The sequence below is a fragment of the Cibotium barometz genome, chromosome 1, assembly GCF_041138505.1.
Source record: "Cibotium barometz isolate CiBa-2024 chromosome 1, ASM4113850v1, whole genome shotgun sequence".
NCBI classification, from domain to species: Eukaryota; Viridiplantae; Streptophyta; class Polypodiopsida; order Cyatheales; family Cibotiaceae; genus Cibotium; species Cibotium barometz.
Window position 1 is genome coordinate 61,391,928 of NC_141046.1, and position 18,210 is coordinate 61,410,137.

Consider the following 18,210-nt stretch of genomic DNA (forward strand, 5'->3'; position numbering starts at 1 on the left):
ATGCTGAACCTCAATGTTTTTGTTTTGATTTCACTACATAAGCTAGAGAATTCTCTGACTTTGGTTTACATGTGTGCACAACAAATCTGAACATTGTTCTCGATACAAACATTAGAAGTTTACTCTCTAAAGGGTTAAATCACATTCCCACAGAACCTCTCAATCCACATTTGGCCATTGGTGCCATACTAGATTGACTGGCAAACATTGCCAGTAACCTACAACTGGAGTCTTCACAACTTAATGCAATTACAGAAGTTGTGCCTCACTTGTAACGAATGGAGTGGGGCTAGAATTCAATCCTTCTTTACTTATCAATCTTTTGAGGCAATAGCCCATACTCATGGGGCCTATTGCCTCAAACATTTATGAGTATGGTGCTTGGGAATGGGTGGGAACACACACACACACACACACACACACACACACACACACACACACACACACACACACACACACACACACACACACACACACACACACACACACACACTTCTCATCTATCATAAAGCTCGCACAAAAAATCTCTCTACTTCACACACACACACACACATTTCTCATCTATGGTAAAACTCTTATTAATGGTGTGAACGGGTTGGGAATGGCTTCACACAAACACCTAAAGTATGGGTATTATTCACATATGTACAACTACCCAAAAATAATCATATCTTTGATATCGTGTATACAAGTTCTGCCCGCCTGACATGACATTCATTCTGATGAGCATTAACCAGCTATGGGCTGGTTGTGGTTAATACACTGTATATTGGAACAGCACCGATGAGCAGCTTTCACATCGATAACCGACTATGATAACTTGACTCCACCTATAAAACAAGCGATGAATGGTGAGTGCTTCCACACTCACTTAGCTCGTGTATTGGTGTTCTTTCGACATGTCTATTGTTCTTGCATCAGCACAGCAGGGAGTTCTTCTTCCTCTCAGGTAACTCATAGTGACCTGCTTTTGATACACAATTGATGGGATATTGAACTATGGAATCCCACGATGGCTTTCATATTACTATGTTTTTTAAACTTTGCATATAATTATGGGTTAAGGACTTGGCTCTGAAACCCATATTATGCTCTGTCCATAATGCTTATGTTACAAAACGACATGTAGAAATTTCAACCTATGAAGGACGATAGGATAATGACCTCTCGGGGAATCCTATCCGGGATTAATATTTGAATAATGATAATTTTTTCTCTGGTTTTTTTTTTTAACTCTCTCTATTCTATAGGCTGCACCTACTGTCTTCAATTGTTATGTTATGATTAACACTGCACCAGATCTACTAATATGGTTATATCTTCATATCTAATATTAAGCTAATGTTGCCTTCAACCCCCTTACACATAGATCGTCGGATTACTGATGATACAGGCTACACTTAAATATGACTGTGCCCAGCTGTTTTTTATTACAGATAGTAAAGGCTAATAAGCTTTTTTTTTAAATCTTTCATCTTTGGTCATGCATGACCAAGTGCCCATGATGGTGATTCATCTGGTTTTTTCAGTGGAGATGTTCTCTCAGTCTCTTATATGTTACACCTACTGCTGAATATTTGATGGCTATTATGAGATTAGAACTTTACTTGATCTATGTTTATGGGCAGAGCTTGAAACCTAATCTTAACATAGGACGCCCTAATTCCCTATGCACATATATCGTTAGATTGTTGAGGATATAGGGCTACACATAATTTCCTTCTGAAACCGATACACGATGTCTGGTAAGGTTTTTAAATAGTGGTTTATAGTAATGGTAATGTCTAATGGCATTTTGGTTTTTTATTTTCACTCGGTTTTGCATGGCTGATTGCTATGATGTTGATGATATATCATAGCTCACATTCTAGTTTGACAAAATTATGGAAACTTTTACGTGTTATAACACCACGTTGATCATAACATGACATTTGCACATCTTATAATTGCCTTTGTTAAACGGGCATGCATTCGTAGATGCCTCATGGTCTATTTTCTGAATTTCTGAAGGAATGACAATCATTTGTTTATGAGTTAGGGTACTCTTTAGGAACATCTGTTAAGATACCCAAATGTTTGTACCTAGATAAGTGTAGACAAATATACACAATACATTCTAGTTTCTACTGACATGACAGGAGATATACTGAATGTCTACTAGGTTATTTGGAATTACTATACGGCCAATTGTCTTGGTATTGTTAGGAAGCCAACTGTCCTTCATACTTATAGGTGGAGATAAGGACTAATCCCTTTTCTTAGGGATGATACTAGGGTAACAAATCTGATGCATATCAAGGGATTATATCCCATCACCGCATAAATCATAAGATATTTTGGGTGACATCTATAACACATGGTAGATCCTATGATACCTACAAGACACACACGGGCTAACTCTTTGTTTGTCTGTTTGGATGGATGCAGGTAACAAGATCTATTCTCTCAAAATAACTATGGGTTTATGATCTACACTAAATGTTTGCAAATATTAGAGTCACATGCTCCATGGACTTGTAACATGATTTTTGTATACAAATCTGTAGTTATATAATCATGTTTAACAATTTTACTAGTCAAGTTAGATAAGGTTCTTGGATGTTTCCGACTGTTGATGTAGAAGACTGAAAACACTCTCATAGACTGAAATATCTCTTCTTCTCCCGCTTTGATTACCAGAACAACATCCACTTGAGCTCTGTCTTTGTGAGCCACAATGACAACCGCCACCACTTTTTTGGGCTTGCTAAGCCCAGATGGTGCCCACCTCTTCTAAGACAGATTATGTAGAACCCAAGAAAAAAAATTACAACATAGGCAATAGGAGTAATGAAAATAAGATGTGGATTAACTTTGTCTTAACACTTAAGCAAGAAGGTTTGTTTCGTTAAAAAAATATACTTTGATGGGACATTTCACCATACACTACCACTTTCAATTTTGTGTGAACATATAATTTTTTTTGTAGTATCACAACTTGTTTTGTGAAGATATAAAATCATTTGAACCGTACAATTTAACATCCAGACTACATTGTAAGGCTATCAATAAGCCATTACTGTGTCTGATGTCACGTAGGCATTCAAAAGACTGCAAAAGGAAAGGCGATTCTAAAAAATGGGCCCAATGCTAAGCAATAAAAGAAGGAGAGAGAGAAGAATCCCAACCATTGTGATTAAAAAAAGAAGGGGGGTTTGGTTTAGCTAATTAAAGTTGAAATTAGACTAAACTTGATCAATCAAAGAATTCTCTCTCTCTCTCTCTCTCTCAGAGGTCTCTATAAAAACAATGACTGCTATATGTTTCTGCATAGTTTATGAACATAATTATCATTAGTCTAATTATAATTAGACTAAACTTGATCAATCAAAGAATTCTCTCTCTCTCTCTCTATCAGAGGTCTCTATAAAAACAATGACTGCTATATGTTTCTGCATAGTTTATAAACATAATTATCATTATGCTCCCAAAAAAAAAATCAATGAATTTGACATGTAAGGTGTTGTAGCACACTTTGCATACATATACAAAAATTATAGTTTTGCTACCCATCTCTCTCTCTCTCTCTCTCTCTCTCTCTCTCTCTCTCTCTCTCTCTCTCTCTCTCTAGATGCACCCTCTCCCTCTCCCTCTCCCTCTCCCTCTCCCTCTCCGTACAATTCTCTCTCTCCAATAGAGAGACATTCAAACATAGGTGCAATTGGCCAACATTTCTTTCCCCATTCTAAGGTTCCTTGGTAGTGATACCAAAGGATGTCTCTCAATAGTCAACGTGGGAATGGTGCAAGGCAAGGCGAAGAGCTTGGCCACGATGACCTTGAACTCCTTGTGCACATTGATGTTGTGAGTAGCGCTCTAGAAGAAGAGAGAGGCCCCCATGGCCCTTGTCACCTACAATAATATAAAAGAACTCTAATAAGGGAGAATACATCCTCTCTCTCTCTCTCTCTCTCTCTCTCTCTCTAACGAGAGAGAGAGAGAGAGAGAGAGAGAGCCCCCAATGGAGACATCACGGCAAAACTGCTCAAGGCCTTCTTACATCACGATCTCGCCCGCCAACCAGAGCATCCGAATGAATACTTTGTATAAACGGCTTTGCCTTCACATGTGACGCAACAATAGCATGAGCGGTGGCAGAACCTCCCTTGCAAACTATATATCTACATATATTTCTTTTTTAAAAAAAACTATTAAAGCTTCCAAACTTCAAAAATCTTATTTTTCCATCCAGGTAGATCTTCAACATCCAAGATTTTCATATTTCTCAAGGCTTCTACAAAAACTAAATCATCAAGCAGTTATTTTCTTTCTTGAATTTAAAATTTCTTTTTAAATTCAAGTGGAGGGGCATGCCTCATCTTTAGATTTGTCCTTTTCCACCTCATACCCTTTCCAAGTAAGAATTTTTATGTAAGGTTTTGTCTTAGGGGTGTAAGAACCTCTGTAGAGGTTTCCCTCCAAGCGGGCTAATGGAGGTTTTAATCATTTTTACATGCGAATTCCATTTCTCCTTCCATGTGAACCCAGTTTTTACACAAATTGGAGCATAGATTGGGTTCGAATCCTTTTTTTAAAATGCATTTTTACTAGCACCATGTGCACACATGATTAAGCAAAAACTAATCACCAAAAAATGCATTTTAACTAGCACCATGTGCACACATGACTAAGCAAAAACTAATCACCAAAAATAAAAACTAATCACCAAAAATATGCAATTGAATTCCTTTTTATCCTCTTTCAAGAGCACTTTCATGCATAATTCTTGGATTTTTATGGATTAAGGAATGAATTAATCCATAATTAGATCTAGCTTGGGGAAATAGATTGATGTACTTTTCACTCAACTTGTACCCAAATTGGTGCCTCAATTAAGCACATGTGTTTAACCTAAAAGCGAAAAGAGAACTTAATTAGAACCGCTCATCCTCCCCATTTTAAAATACAATGTCACTTGGGATATTGCTATCCTCATTTTGCTACGATTATTGAATGGTCCTTGCACTTCAATGAGGCCTATTCTAGATCAAAGAACAATGGGAGTGTTTTTTACATCTCCAAAAGGTAAAATCTTTACTTTCGAAGCTTCAAATTCCTCTACAACTTGTAATCAAGCAGAATACCATGCTCTCATTTTTTGTCTTGAGAAAATCAAGCATTTTGAAATTAAGAACTTAAATTTCTTTGGTGATTCTTAACTAATCTATAGACAAATCAAAGGGGAGTGGAAAGTAAGAAGCTAATCTCTCGGATCACTTCATCAACAAACTTTGGGACTCACCTATCAGTTTGAATTTTAAACACAAAAATCAACACAAACAACTTCCAAATCAGTACAGTTTTTCTGGTGTATTCAATGCCGGGAAACGGTCGAGCAATGGTAGATTCCATTGGAATTGGAATGAGAAGCACATCAACTAGAAGGCACTCCTCACAACAATGCCATATACGTTAAGGCTTGTTGGAATCGGAATGAGAAGCACACCTTGACAAACAGCGCCATATATGTTAAGCTTTGTTGGAGTAAGGGTTGTGTGGGGAATTCACCCAATGCGAAGCTTAAGCTGAGCTCAAGAGATTCACCCTTGCATTGGCTCTCATTGATGCCATGCTTCTCCCGCACTCATCGTCACACACACATGCATGTAGTTTAACCGCTTGCCCACGAAGCTCAAAGTGTGGATGTCGCATAAACCGATCACTATGCTATATCCAAGTGCCGCTCAAGAAAGAGAGAAGAAAGGAGAAGGAGAATAAGCATAAGGAGACAAGCCAATTAGAGAAAAGCATACCCAAACCCGAAGCCTAAACACATCTACACATGCTAGATTAAAGCTACAAGAGAGAGTGGAGAGAACACTAAAATCTATTGCATGAAAGTTACATCAGAGAGTGAAGAGAACACTAAACTCTATTGCATGAATAGGGATAATGTGTTATAAACATGAGAAGTTTGCTTTTATACTTAAAAAGCCTTTTCTCACTAGGCCACCTAGAAGTAAGTGATGCAAGGCACACCCATGACCAATGACAAGGATTTTTACAAATGTTTGGTCTTTCTAGTTGAGTTCCTTGTTGATGACCTTGAAGTACAAGACTAGGAGCGTCTTATGTAAGAAGCTCATCTTTCAGATCACTTCATCAACAAACTTTGGAGCTCACCTATCAGTTTGAAGCTTAGACACAAAAATCAAAGCATAAACACAAAAACCAACGCAAACAACTTCCAAATGTATACATTTTATCCTAGTGTACTCAATGTGGGCAATGATCTGGCAATGTCGTCTTGTATGTGTCCTATCATTGTGTCTATTGTTGAAATTACAGCAATGTGATGAGCTATGGTGGATCAAATACTAGAATCAACATCATTAACAAGTGATTAGCAAGTAATTAAGATGTAATTAGTGAGTAATTAACAAATAGCTTAATGTAGGCATGGATAATCAAAAACCAGCAAATTCTCATTAGGCGAATGCCTCAATTTATAGAGTTTATATCCAAGCATCTAATCCCACTGATTTACTCTCACTAATTAAGCCGTAATTAGTGAGTAATAGCTTAATGTAGGCATGGATAATAAAAAACCAGCAAATTCTCATTAGGCCAATGCCTCAATTTATAGAGTTTACATCCAAGCATCTAATCCCACTGATTTCTCCTTGATTCACTCCACCTCTCCCAGAATATCTCCACCTCTTTTGCTTGATTCTCTCCACCTCTTCACTTTTCCCAGAATATCTCCGAGAATATCTCCACACATTCTAAATCTTCTCATGCTACCCTTTATTCTTTTCCAAGAATATCTCCACACATTCTAAATCTTCTCATGCTACCCTTTATTCTTTCCCAGTAGATTCTTCTCACTTTTCCGAGAATATCTCCACACATTCTAAATCTTCTCATGCTACCCTTTATTCTTTCCCAGTAGATTCTTCTCACCTTTTCACAGGTTCTTTCACATTTATAGATTCTCTTTTACAGCCTCTAGCCAAGGGCTTGTTCCCGCACACACCCTATTCACTTGTATATTTCAACACCTCCCCTCAAGTGAATACTCTAGCACACCTGGACCCTATACCAAGTTTCCCTCTAACTTGATAGTCCACGAGCACACCTCCCCTCAAGTTAACTTAGCACACCTGGACACTGTACCAAGTTTCCCTCTTACTTGATAGTCCGCGAGCACACCTCCCCTCAAGTTAACTTAGCACACCTGGACCCTGTACCAAGTTTCTCTCTTACTTAATAGTCCTTACTTGATAGTCCGCGACCAGTGCCTCAAGTCCCTAAACTCATAGTCCTTGGCACTCTCTCTCTCTATGTGTCCAAGGCTACTACAAGTGCCCGACCTTGACTAAAGTGCTCACACATACATCTACCACGTGCCCTACATCATCGGTGGCTCAGAGGTGGTTTTACTTTGTTGGGTCAGGTTACATTGGGTTGTGGGGTCTCTCTCTCTCTCTCTCTCTCTCTCTCTCTCTCTCTCTCTCTCTCTCTCTCTCTCTCTCTCTCTCAGAGATTTTCACATGGCTCCTCACTCTTTGGAGCCTCACATCTTCTCTTGTCTTCATTCTTCTTGTCGTGGGGCAACTTCTCTCCACGCGTCCGTCTCTTCTTTCAGTCTTCTTGGGGCAGCTTCTCTTCTCATGTCCATGTCTTTCTTCAATGCTTCCTCTAGATCTTCTTGGTGTGGATCTTCTTCTTGGAAAGAGATCTTCTTCTTCTTCCATGACTGGGGCCATGAGCTTGTCCGTCTCAGGACTTTTTGCTCCATGTGAGCAACATGTTTAAATGTTTTGCTGACAGTTCTTTTGGGCTTTTGATGTTTATCTTGTGTCATTATGCAATGCAAACCCAAATTTATACGAGAGGTCTTACCTCTTGCCTTATTCTGGACAAGGACAGTGTCTGATCCCACTTTTACACTGATGTAATGTGCCCAATACATAATGCGTATAGCATTCATTCTTATGCACATTCCCAAATGCAACTCTGGCTGTGAATAATCTTGAATTTTAGTGAGATTTACAGGCATTAACCAAGGGTTAAATGCAAAATGATGATTATCACAAATTTATCAGCACAATATTACCAATTACATTAAATCAAGGGTAACCAATTTGTACGGAATGGTTGGAGTATCAAACCAACTCCGAATTGCAATATGAAGTTATAGGGATTTGTATTAGATACCTAATGGTTAATTTGAACTCTCAATTGTACCAAAATAATCCCAACTTGTACGGAATGGTTGGAGTATCAAACCAACTCCGTATTGCAATATGAAGTTATAGGGATTTGTATCAGATACCTAATGGTTAATTTGAACCCTCAATTGTACCCTCAGTTTACATCCAAGCATCTAATCCCACTGATTTCTCCTTGATTCACTCCACCTCTCCTAGAATATCTCCACCTCTTTTGCTTGATTCTCTCCACCTCTTCACTTTTCCCAGAATATCTCCACACTTCCTAAATCTTCTCATGCTACCCTTTATTCTCTCCCAATAGATTCTTCTCACCTTTTCACAGGTTCTTTCACATTTATAGATTCTCTTTTACAGCCTCTAGCCAAGGGCTTGTTCCTGCACACACCCTATTCACTTGTATATTTCAACATCTATGACATTGATTTAAATCCAATACATGACTTTCCTTGTACCCTGGTTCCAGTCCTTAAATGCATTTACATCTACTGGAGTGACATTCTCTTCAGATAACTCTGGAGGCTCCTCATTGTCTCCTTCCACATAGTCCCAAAATATTTTTTCCATCAGGAAATTCATCATTCTAAACTTCCACACATGAAAGTTATTCTTGTCAAGCTTCTCACTGACAATTTGGTTGATATTGTCAAACATATTTACTTAGAACAACCAAAAAACTTCAAACATACAATTTCTATATAAAACCTACAACACAGTAATAGTTGTTATAGCTCCTAAAGTGGTACTTTTGCATAACCTATATGCACAACATGTGACCAGAGTATATGTACATACACCCATAGTCAAAAACACGTGTAATCTTTGCCTGGACACGCAAAACGCATTGTTGCACTGCGGTAACTAGTGTTCAGCCAAAAATAGTTCCAAATCAGAACTTCCCACCATAAGTGCCCAAAAACACCTTAACAGTGGCCAAATGGAGGTTGAGAAACACTCGAAATGCTAATCTGGTAGCAAAAACTATAGAACAAAGTATTGTGCACCACACATGCACCTCTATGCCTATGAAGACAGCTCCTCAATCAGAGATGTGAAGCTCCCAAACCTACCTAGGGGGGGTGTTGTACCTAAACAAGAAGGAAAAGAGATGATGATGCTCTTATATGTGTACCGCTTTCTTTGCCTTTGTAGATTCCTTTGCTTGCCCCTCAACTCCTTAGGTTGAACTAGGCTCATGAAAATATTGGGGAAGGAGAGACAACTTGAGCTCTAGCAAGCACACACACTCATCCAAACGATGGATAACACACACGCACAAAGACAAAGGCTGAAATGTTCTTCTGCTCTCAAAATAAGGCTACTAAAGATAAGTGAAAACCTAACAGAAGTACCAGATTACTATGTACAAGCGGTCCAGAAATAGGTGAGTTGGCCATAACTCAATTGGACTAGGTAGGTGAAATCCAGTTGTAGAATCATTGGCAAAGATCCATCATGTTAGCTACCAAACATGCCAGTGGTGTAAATGTAAAATGGTTACCCCCACGAGCATGATGAGTCTCAACTCATGTTGAGCTTGACATCTCAACAGCTATGCCTAACTACCACTCAAGAAAGAGAAAAGAGAGGAGAAGGCAAGAAGCATAAGGAGACAAGCCAATTAGAGCAAAGCATACCCAAACCCGAATCCTAAGATTAAGGTTATAAGACAACTCTAAACTCTATTGCAAGAATGGGGATAATGTGTTACAAACATGAGAAGGTGGCTTTTATACTTCATAAGCTTTTTCTCACTAGGCCACTTGGAAGTAAGTGATGCAAGGCACCCATTACCGATTAACAAGGCTTTTACAAGTGTTTGGCCTTTCCAATCAAGTTCCTCGATTAATGACCTTGAAGTATAAGACTTGGGAGTGTCTTAAGTAAAAAACTCATCTGTCGGATCACTTCATTGGGGCTCACCTATCAATTTGAAGCTTAAACACAAAAATTAAAACATAAAAACAAAAATAAACACAAAAAACTTCCAAATCCATACATTTTTCCTAGTGTACTCAATGCCAGGCAATGGTCAGGAAATGGTAGACTCCATTGGAATGAAGCACGTCAACTAGAAGGCGCTCCTCGACAATAGTGCCATATACGTAAGCCTTGTTGGAGTATGGATCATGTGGGGAACTTATTGAATGCCAAGCTTAAGCCAAGCTCAAGAGATTCACCCTCGCATTAGCTCTCCTCGATGCCACTATTCTCCCGCACTTGTCACATACATGCAAATCTTCCTTACTGGGTAGTGCAATTGCTGGCAACGAAGCTCAAAGTGTGAATCCTCACATAAACCGATCACTATGCTATGCCTAACGACCACTCAAGAAAGAGAAAAGAGAGGAGAATGATTAGAGCAAAGCATACCCAAACCCAAATCCTAGACACGTCTACACATACTATATTAAAGTTACAAGTAAGAGTGGAGAGAACACTTAACTCTATTGCATGAATGGGGATAATGTGTTACAAACATGAGAAGTTGGCTTTTATACTTTATAAGTCTTTTCTCACTAAGCCGCCCAGAAGTGAAGTGACAGGAGGCACCCATGATCAATTACAAGGCTTTTATAAGTGTTTGGCCTTACCAGTTGAGTTCCTCAGTTAATGACCTTGGAGTACAAGACTTCGGAGCGTCTTAAGAGGGCTTACACCATGAAATGATGGGAATTCCAATCTAGGTGAAGATGCTCAATACGATATGTATGGACGTTGTTGGTGGTAAAGAACCATGTTAACCAAAAGTGGTTAACAATCCAGTGACTAGCAAAGCAGGGTTAGGATAGAGCTTACTATATCAAGATTACGCGATTGTTCAACTCATACGGGCTCAACATGAACCACCACCACTACCCTTCCGTATACTAGACATTAATCAACTCATCTATTTTGACCTCCTCTCGTTACATATCCTTAGTGCATGGCCAGACTACTCAAGCTCCTCAAAAAGCTCCAGTTATTATATATGTAGCACTTCTTGTGGATGATAGAAGGTGGTTTCATCCAAAAGCCTAGTTATCTTTTTAAGCACACTCGGATGGATTTGAGTCTTATCTCACCACCTAGGAGTGGATACTAGGAGAGCAGAGAGCATTGCAAGGGAGAATAGGATATGTAGGCTAAGCCCCTCTATGGAGGTTGAGACACAAGACTACTACCTTTTAAGCTGCCCACTGTACTCTGATGAAGATTCAACTATCGCTTCATGATGGTCACTATCCTCGATTATCGACTGCCCAAACCAACACTGCTTAGAACTCTACTTGCTAGAGCTATGCTAACACACAACCTTTCTCTATAGAAGTCTCATACCCAGGCCCTCTGACACCTTGCAACCACACATCGCTAGTTCCATTCAGTAGACTCTAGATAGAGACACTGGATAATGACCATAGGAAAACCAAGACAACACTCCATATTAACATCATTTGGAATATCCCATCCACCATGCCACCCGAGAGCCACACTAAAGAGGACACTCAACTACAATATGATAGGTGCCCGAGACCCACTAGATAATGATGGGTTCAAATCCAATTGGATGCAAGTGGATCTATAAAGTAACATAAAATTCATATGAGTGTGAGGAAGTGATATGCACATAACTATGGCATTGATAATGAGGAGACTTTCAATCTAGTCACTAGGATGTCGACTATGACGGCAACCATTGCTATGGCTACAACTAAGGGATGGTATCTAATAAGTGTGATCTTCACTTCAATTTTACTAATGTAAATGGTCTTGGTGAAAACCTAAAAGGAGCATGGATTGAGACCCAATCTAGAGATTATAAGACATCTATGGAGAAATTCATGATTTTTTTTATGAAAGATACGCTTACGAATTTCTAATTTAAGTACACAAGTTCAGCTTTTTCCTTTTTAACAACTTAATTGTCTAAACAAAACTAGGAATTCTGTCAAGGGATTGCAAATAGTGTATTCCTACTAAATTGAGAATTCTGACAGAGTGCATATGTTTTTAATGGCGATGCCCTCCAACGAATGCTATTAAATTAAAAACTTAACATTAGAAAGGCCAATTCTAGTTGCATGTTCTCCAACATGGACAATTTAGATGAGCCCTTGCACTTTGTAGCAATGTAAGAGGATATGTTTAGTGCTAATGATAACTTCTTTTGCAATAACTAACAGATAGAATGCACTTGAGGCTTTGAGTACATACAGATAAATGTTAATGCTATGGATTGTTTTAGTTTCCTTAGGATGAAAACCCAACAGTTGACTTTAAAAGATCGCAGCAGCAAACAATGCGCAAACTTAGGTTTATCATCACTCATGAATAACATGTTTAAAACATAAATGTACTACTTCACTGCAAGATTTTGGACATAGTAATTTGTATTTTTATTTACGCAAAAGCATGCCTTGTTCATCAAAGACCCACACTCCATAAAATCTCTCTAAAAACTTCTTCAAACCTCATTTTTAAAGGGAAAAAAAGCACATTTGTGTCTTATCATAGCTAATTTATAGAACTAATGTATATTGGGAGAAAGACTCTCATTTGGCGCTGCTACTTTTGGGACATGTGGCTGGGTTTCCAAAAAGTTAGAATTTATCCATAAAGAAACAAAGTTCCCAAATTCTATGGCTGGGTTTCCAAAAAGTTGGAATTTGGGAACTAAACAAAGTTGCCAAATTCCAACTTTTTGGAATGTTGCCAAATTCCAACTTTTTGGAATTTGGGAACTAAACAAACTTGCCAAATTCCAACTTTTTGGAAACCCAGCCACATGGCCCAAGTAGCAGCCAATCAAATGAGAGTCTTTCTCAAAGTTGCCAAATCCCAACTTTTTGGAAACCCAGCCATAGAATTTGGGAACTTTGTTTCTTTATGGATAAATTCTAACTTTTTGGAAACCCAGCCACATGCCCCAAGTAGCAGCCAGTCAAATGAGAGTCTTTCTCCTCTAATGAGAAATCTAACAAAGCATCACACTCAACCCTCGTGCACCTCCGAGAGGAAGATTCTAAAGCCTCAGCATTCCAGCAAGAAAGGTGGCTGCAAATGCCTTCCCTGTTCATCAGTAGATTAAGTAGGCCCACAGCACCATTTACTGAACACCACTACTACATGCAATCAGACAAGATGCTGCAAATGCCTTCCCTGTTCATCAGGAGATTAAGTAGGCCCACGGGCAACATTTACTAAAAACCACTACTACATGCAATCAGACCAGATTCTGCAAAGATCTAGCTTTTAAGATATTGTGCTTCTAGGAATGCAGGTGCCAATATCAAAAAGGAGGCCACTCCACATCTTAGGATGACTGCGCTCTACATAACAATGTAGCAAAGCCCGAAGGCAAATTGTTGAATGTCAAAATAATGCATAGATTACTTGGAACAAACAAGAGGGTCAAATATCTAGTTTTAGTGCAATCACATGGTATGCCTCCGCATCACCAGGAGAAGCAAAAAGAGCAATGCTTCACCATCCCAGATACTTGAAAAAGTAAAACTTTATTTACACTATGTCCATCAAACAATACTTGAAAAGACTTCCAGAAGCCACCAAACTCAGTAAGCTATCCGACAAGTACTTTCACATGCACATATAGAATAAAATTGACTGGCCGGTCTGGAAGCCATAAGATAATTCCAAAAACCAGGCATGAAACAATATGAGCAAAAGGTGAATATCCACCATCAAAAGGGTCCAAAAACAAAGCAACGACAGTCCATGTGTGCTGAGCTTCAGCTTTCTGCTAGCAGGTGCATATTTAACTTTATACAACCTGAGCATGTATGGAACCTTTTTCATGTTCTAATATCAGTCACTCACAAGCTAATAAGCCTTTATTTTTTGATACGGTGCAGAGGACATGTTCCAATATGTTCATTCCCTCAGTGGAACCCAGAAAATACCCAGGTGTAAGGGCCTTCTGAAGGTTGTTCAGAGAACCCTGTTAGTGGAGCCGCGGTAGGCCTTGGAAACAACCCAGCACCAAAAAACTGGCCCTCATGACGATAAGTGTTCGGTGCTGCATTAGTTACAAGCCTTTGACCATGGTTATTTCCAGGTGGAACCCATGCCCACCAGTGGCTGGAAGCTCCCATTGAAGGCTGAGGTGCATACATTCCAGTTGTCCATGGATCAACTTGACTGTCTGTTGTTGCTGCCCAGCCCAGTCCATCCCCTCCCACTAATGGATTTGAGGTTTGCCCCATGGTATTGGTAGCCACCAAAGGACTGTACTCATGCATTGGTTCTGTTGTTGTCCAAGCCCCGTCTGAAGCAGGGATCTGGGAAGTCCTCTCAGGAGTTGAGGGGATCTCATTTTGTCTTGTCCGCCTGTTGCTCATGTAAATGTTGTGAGAGGAATTCACAGGATGAGGATGAGGATGAGGATGAGCATTGCTGTGAACCCCTTGTGCATTACGGATATGTGGCAGCTGGCCAAAGATGTGCCCAGAATGACCGCCACCCATATTTGAGCCTTGACTAACCCTGAAAATGGCACAAAATTTTTGTTTGGAGTGCATGATTGATTTGAAACAATAGAAATAGTTAAAACATGCACACTCATTCTTACCCTGCATGGACGGACTGGGGGCTCCCCACTAAGAAACCAAGAGTAGGTTGCCTGTTGCCATTGGGCTGCAGAAAACCTCCACTTGGATTGAAGCTCTGAGAGGATCCTTCATACGATGTAGGCATGCTGCTAGAAGAAGGTGCTGAAGCTTGTTGCCGCCCAAAATTTCTCTGTGCAGAATGAAAACCTGCAGCTCGTCTTGTACTTCTACTGGAGCGTTGGTGGTGACCACCATGCAAACCAAGAAAATCTTCAACATGTAATGATGGTCCCCCCATTGAAAGACCTTGGGCTGCAAGATAAGGGCAGATATGTCCCCCTGCAGCAGAGACTCGTGACCCCTGTCTCATATTAACTACAGGATCCAGATCTGCAGTTATCAACAACATAATCAAGCAGGGTAATAAGGCAGGCACACTGAAAGACAAGACACAACATGCATGCCACATCGCTTGCCCAAAAAACAGTGTTCCAGGATTGTACTTACAGCCATTACTAAAATTATCCAACTCCCTGTAAGAACACAGAGGTAGAAGGGTATCAAACCATGTTCCATCTTTATTTTAAAAAAATAACTTTGGAAAAATGTACAAATAACCAGAAAAGAGCTAGAACTTACTCAAAAGTCAAGGAGAAATGTGCATATGAGCCCTGATGAGGACACCAAGGTGTAGGGGAGAATTGCTGCCAAGTACAATAATGCATGTGAACTTTCAAAACTGTACGAGTCCCTTAAACCACATGGCAATCACTTTGACAAAATCCAAAAATGGAGAAAATCTATATACTAGATTGTACAGTACACCGGGCTTCTCACGAAATTTCAAACCAACATCATTATGCATGTATGGCTTAGACCACATTGTATGACGTTTCCACATTATAAATATGTCCAATACACATAGTCCAAGGAAAGCTGCTTGTACCATTCTATATATACCACTGGAAAGTTCAGGTTATTTCCCAGACTTAACAAAAACCAAAGTGCGATCTTGACTGCATGAGAGTCTACTTACAAAGCTTCAAGTCTACTCCATCATACATAGCAAAGACAATGTGCAAAGACATCCTCACTCACATCTGTGCACACTCATTATAAAGATGCGTCACTGTAGTAGACAAATCTTCATAAATAAACCACTGTACTGAGTTTCTATCACTTCTCCGAAGGTGCAGGTTTGACAGAGCCATTAAGTACTAAAGGGAAAACGCACACACGCACACACATGGTAGATTTTGGATAGAAAGAATTAATAAAAACCATTCTATACTTCGATGGCACCATGCAAATGTTAGGTTAGGGTTGCATAGAAATGAGGCACACAGAGAAATACACAGCAGCAAGCTCTCTCAAGTGAGAGAGAGAGAGATGGTTGATGCTCAAAGAAAGATGAAGAGATACAATGTGTGAAGTGAGTGAGTTGACTCCACAATATCAAAATACAAAATATGTGGTGTCCTTTCACACCTAATATCCAAGGGGAAAAACCCCTAGGGAGAAAAGCGCCCTTGGTTGCCAAATATTTTGGACTTTGTGGTCGGGCGGTCATTGCAACCAGATGGCCCAGATGACTATATTGGACTTTGTAATCGGGCGGTCATTGCGACCAGATAGCCTAGATGACTGTATTGGATTTCGCAATCGGGCGGTCATTGCGACAAGATGGCCCATATGACTATTGGATCTCACAGTCGGGCGGTCATTGCGACCAAATGGCCTAGTGTTAGCAATCATCTCCTGTCTGTACACTATGTCAGGGCCTCTATTGTGGGTGTGCCCGGCCGTTTTAGTGTCTTCCCATTTTTCCTCACTCTCCGTGTATTTTTCCCTATTTTCTAGAGGTGTGTCTGGGCTGTCGGCTGCCTTCAGGTGCTGCCCGACTACTTTGGTGCTACCCGGCTGGCCGACTAGATTTATCCTAGCCGACTGACATTTTTGCTGGTCGTGAGCAGTCAAGCTGCTGTCGGCTGTTTATGGGCTGGCCGACCAGCAGCCTGTGGCCATATAAAATGGCCCCTTGCCCCCACACTCCATTTTGTACATTTCCGGGATTTTATTTGGTGTATATAGCAGAGTTACACAGCTTCTCTCTCTCTTTCATTTGTGTCTTGCTCTCTACAAGAGTTGTCTTCATTTCCGCTGTGCATTCTGACATGGTATCAGAGCCCGAGGTGGCTTGAAGCTTGGAGACAGTGGAACGTCAAGGGTTTGCTGATTGGAGACTGTTTGGGCTATACGGGACTTGGAGATCGGGTAGAAGGCGGCCATCACCATTGGACAGCCAACTTGCATTTTATTTGCAGCCTCTTCTTCTTCTTTTTTCCCACCCACCCTCCCTTCACAAGACCTTGTGAACCCTTGAGATGGCAAATTTGTTTGATATGGCTCAGAAGCACGTGAAGATCCCGACACTCCCCACATTCCCGGTGGACCGACAGTTGGACAGGAACAACTACGGCATATGGAAGGTAATGATGGAGTCTGTTTTGGAGTCTTATGACTTGGCTGATTTCATTGTTGTTGGGGTTCCACGGCTAGAGTTGGAAGATGGGGAGTTACCCTCTATACGGAAGGAACGGGAGGGTCAGGCACAATTATAGGATCGTGTCAATGCCCGCGTCCGTTCTTTCATCTTCGTAAATTGCACACCACATGTGATCAATCATATAAAGCATATGATGCTAGCCAGAGGGATTTGGCAGCCTTTGGCTTCTCTATACCACAGGGTATCACCCATGAAGAGGATCTCCTTGGAAGTTCAAATGCGGGTGATGAATCTTGCAAAGTCGTCGACGACGATACAGGTCCCAAGAGCACATCAATAAGTTGCAGGCTCTTCAGCAAGAGGTTCTCCAGGCAGGGAAAGAGATATCGTCAAAGGATATGGCCATCACGTTGTTGTCTCATTTGCCCTCTCAATATTCAGCATTTTACTCCTCTTTGATCACCAATGGCAAGCTCAGCACCATCACGTGGGAGAAGCTTGTGCCAATGGTCTTGGACCAGGAAGAGCGATTTACAAACCCTCCGCAGGGCGGAGGTTCTGAGGCCTTGATTGGACAGCGGTCAAAAGGTCACAACAACAACAAGGGCAAAGAGAAGTCTTCTGAGAAGAAGCCCGATTCAGACCGTGAGAAACTCAAGGCCAAGAGGACCTATAACGATTGTGGCAAGAAAGGCCACTATTGGAGGAAGTGTCCCAAGCGCACTAGGATTCTTCAGCTTCAGCTACAAAGACTCCAACCTTTGTGCTCTTGGAGATGTTGGACACCAATGCTCCGTCTTCTTTGAGCGAGGAGGCAGTTGGCTTCACCGCCAAGGATACTCAGGAGTGGATTCTTGATAGTGGTGCTTCCAAGTACATGACTCCTTCGCGTGACTTCTTTCAGGATCTTAAACTGCAGTCAGACAATGGTGATATAAGAGGG

General features: G+C 40.5%; 1 protein-coding gene across 1 annotated transcript in view; it reads right to left on the minus strand.

The window, feature by feature from the left end:
• Positions 1 to 13,689: 13,689 nt before the first annotated feature.
• Positions 13,690 to 18,210, minus strand: part of LOC147642276 (uncharacterized) — a 31,482-nt gene continuing 26,961 nt past the window's right edge. The window contains exons 3-6 of the mRNA XM_086804609.1: positions 15,401 to 15,465; positions 15,269 to 15,294; positions 14,782 to 15,151; positions 13,690 to 14,696 (exon numbers count right to left, since the gene is read on the minus strand). Coding sequence (XP_086660735.1) covers positions 14,093 to 14,696; positions 14,782 to 15,151; positions 15,269 to 15,294; positions 15,401 to 15,465 — 1,065 coding nt within the window. The 3' untranslated portion in view covers positions 13,690 to 14,092. The remainder of the gene's footprint in view (positions 14,697 to 14,781; positions 15,152 to 15,268; positions 15,295 to 15,400; positions 15,466 to 18,210) is intronic.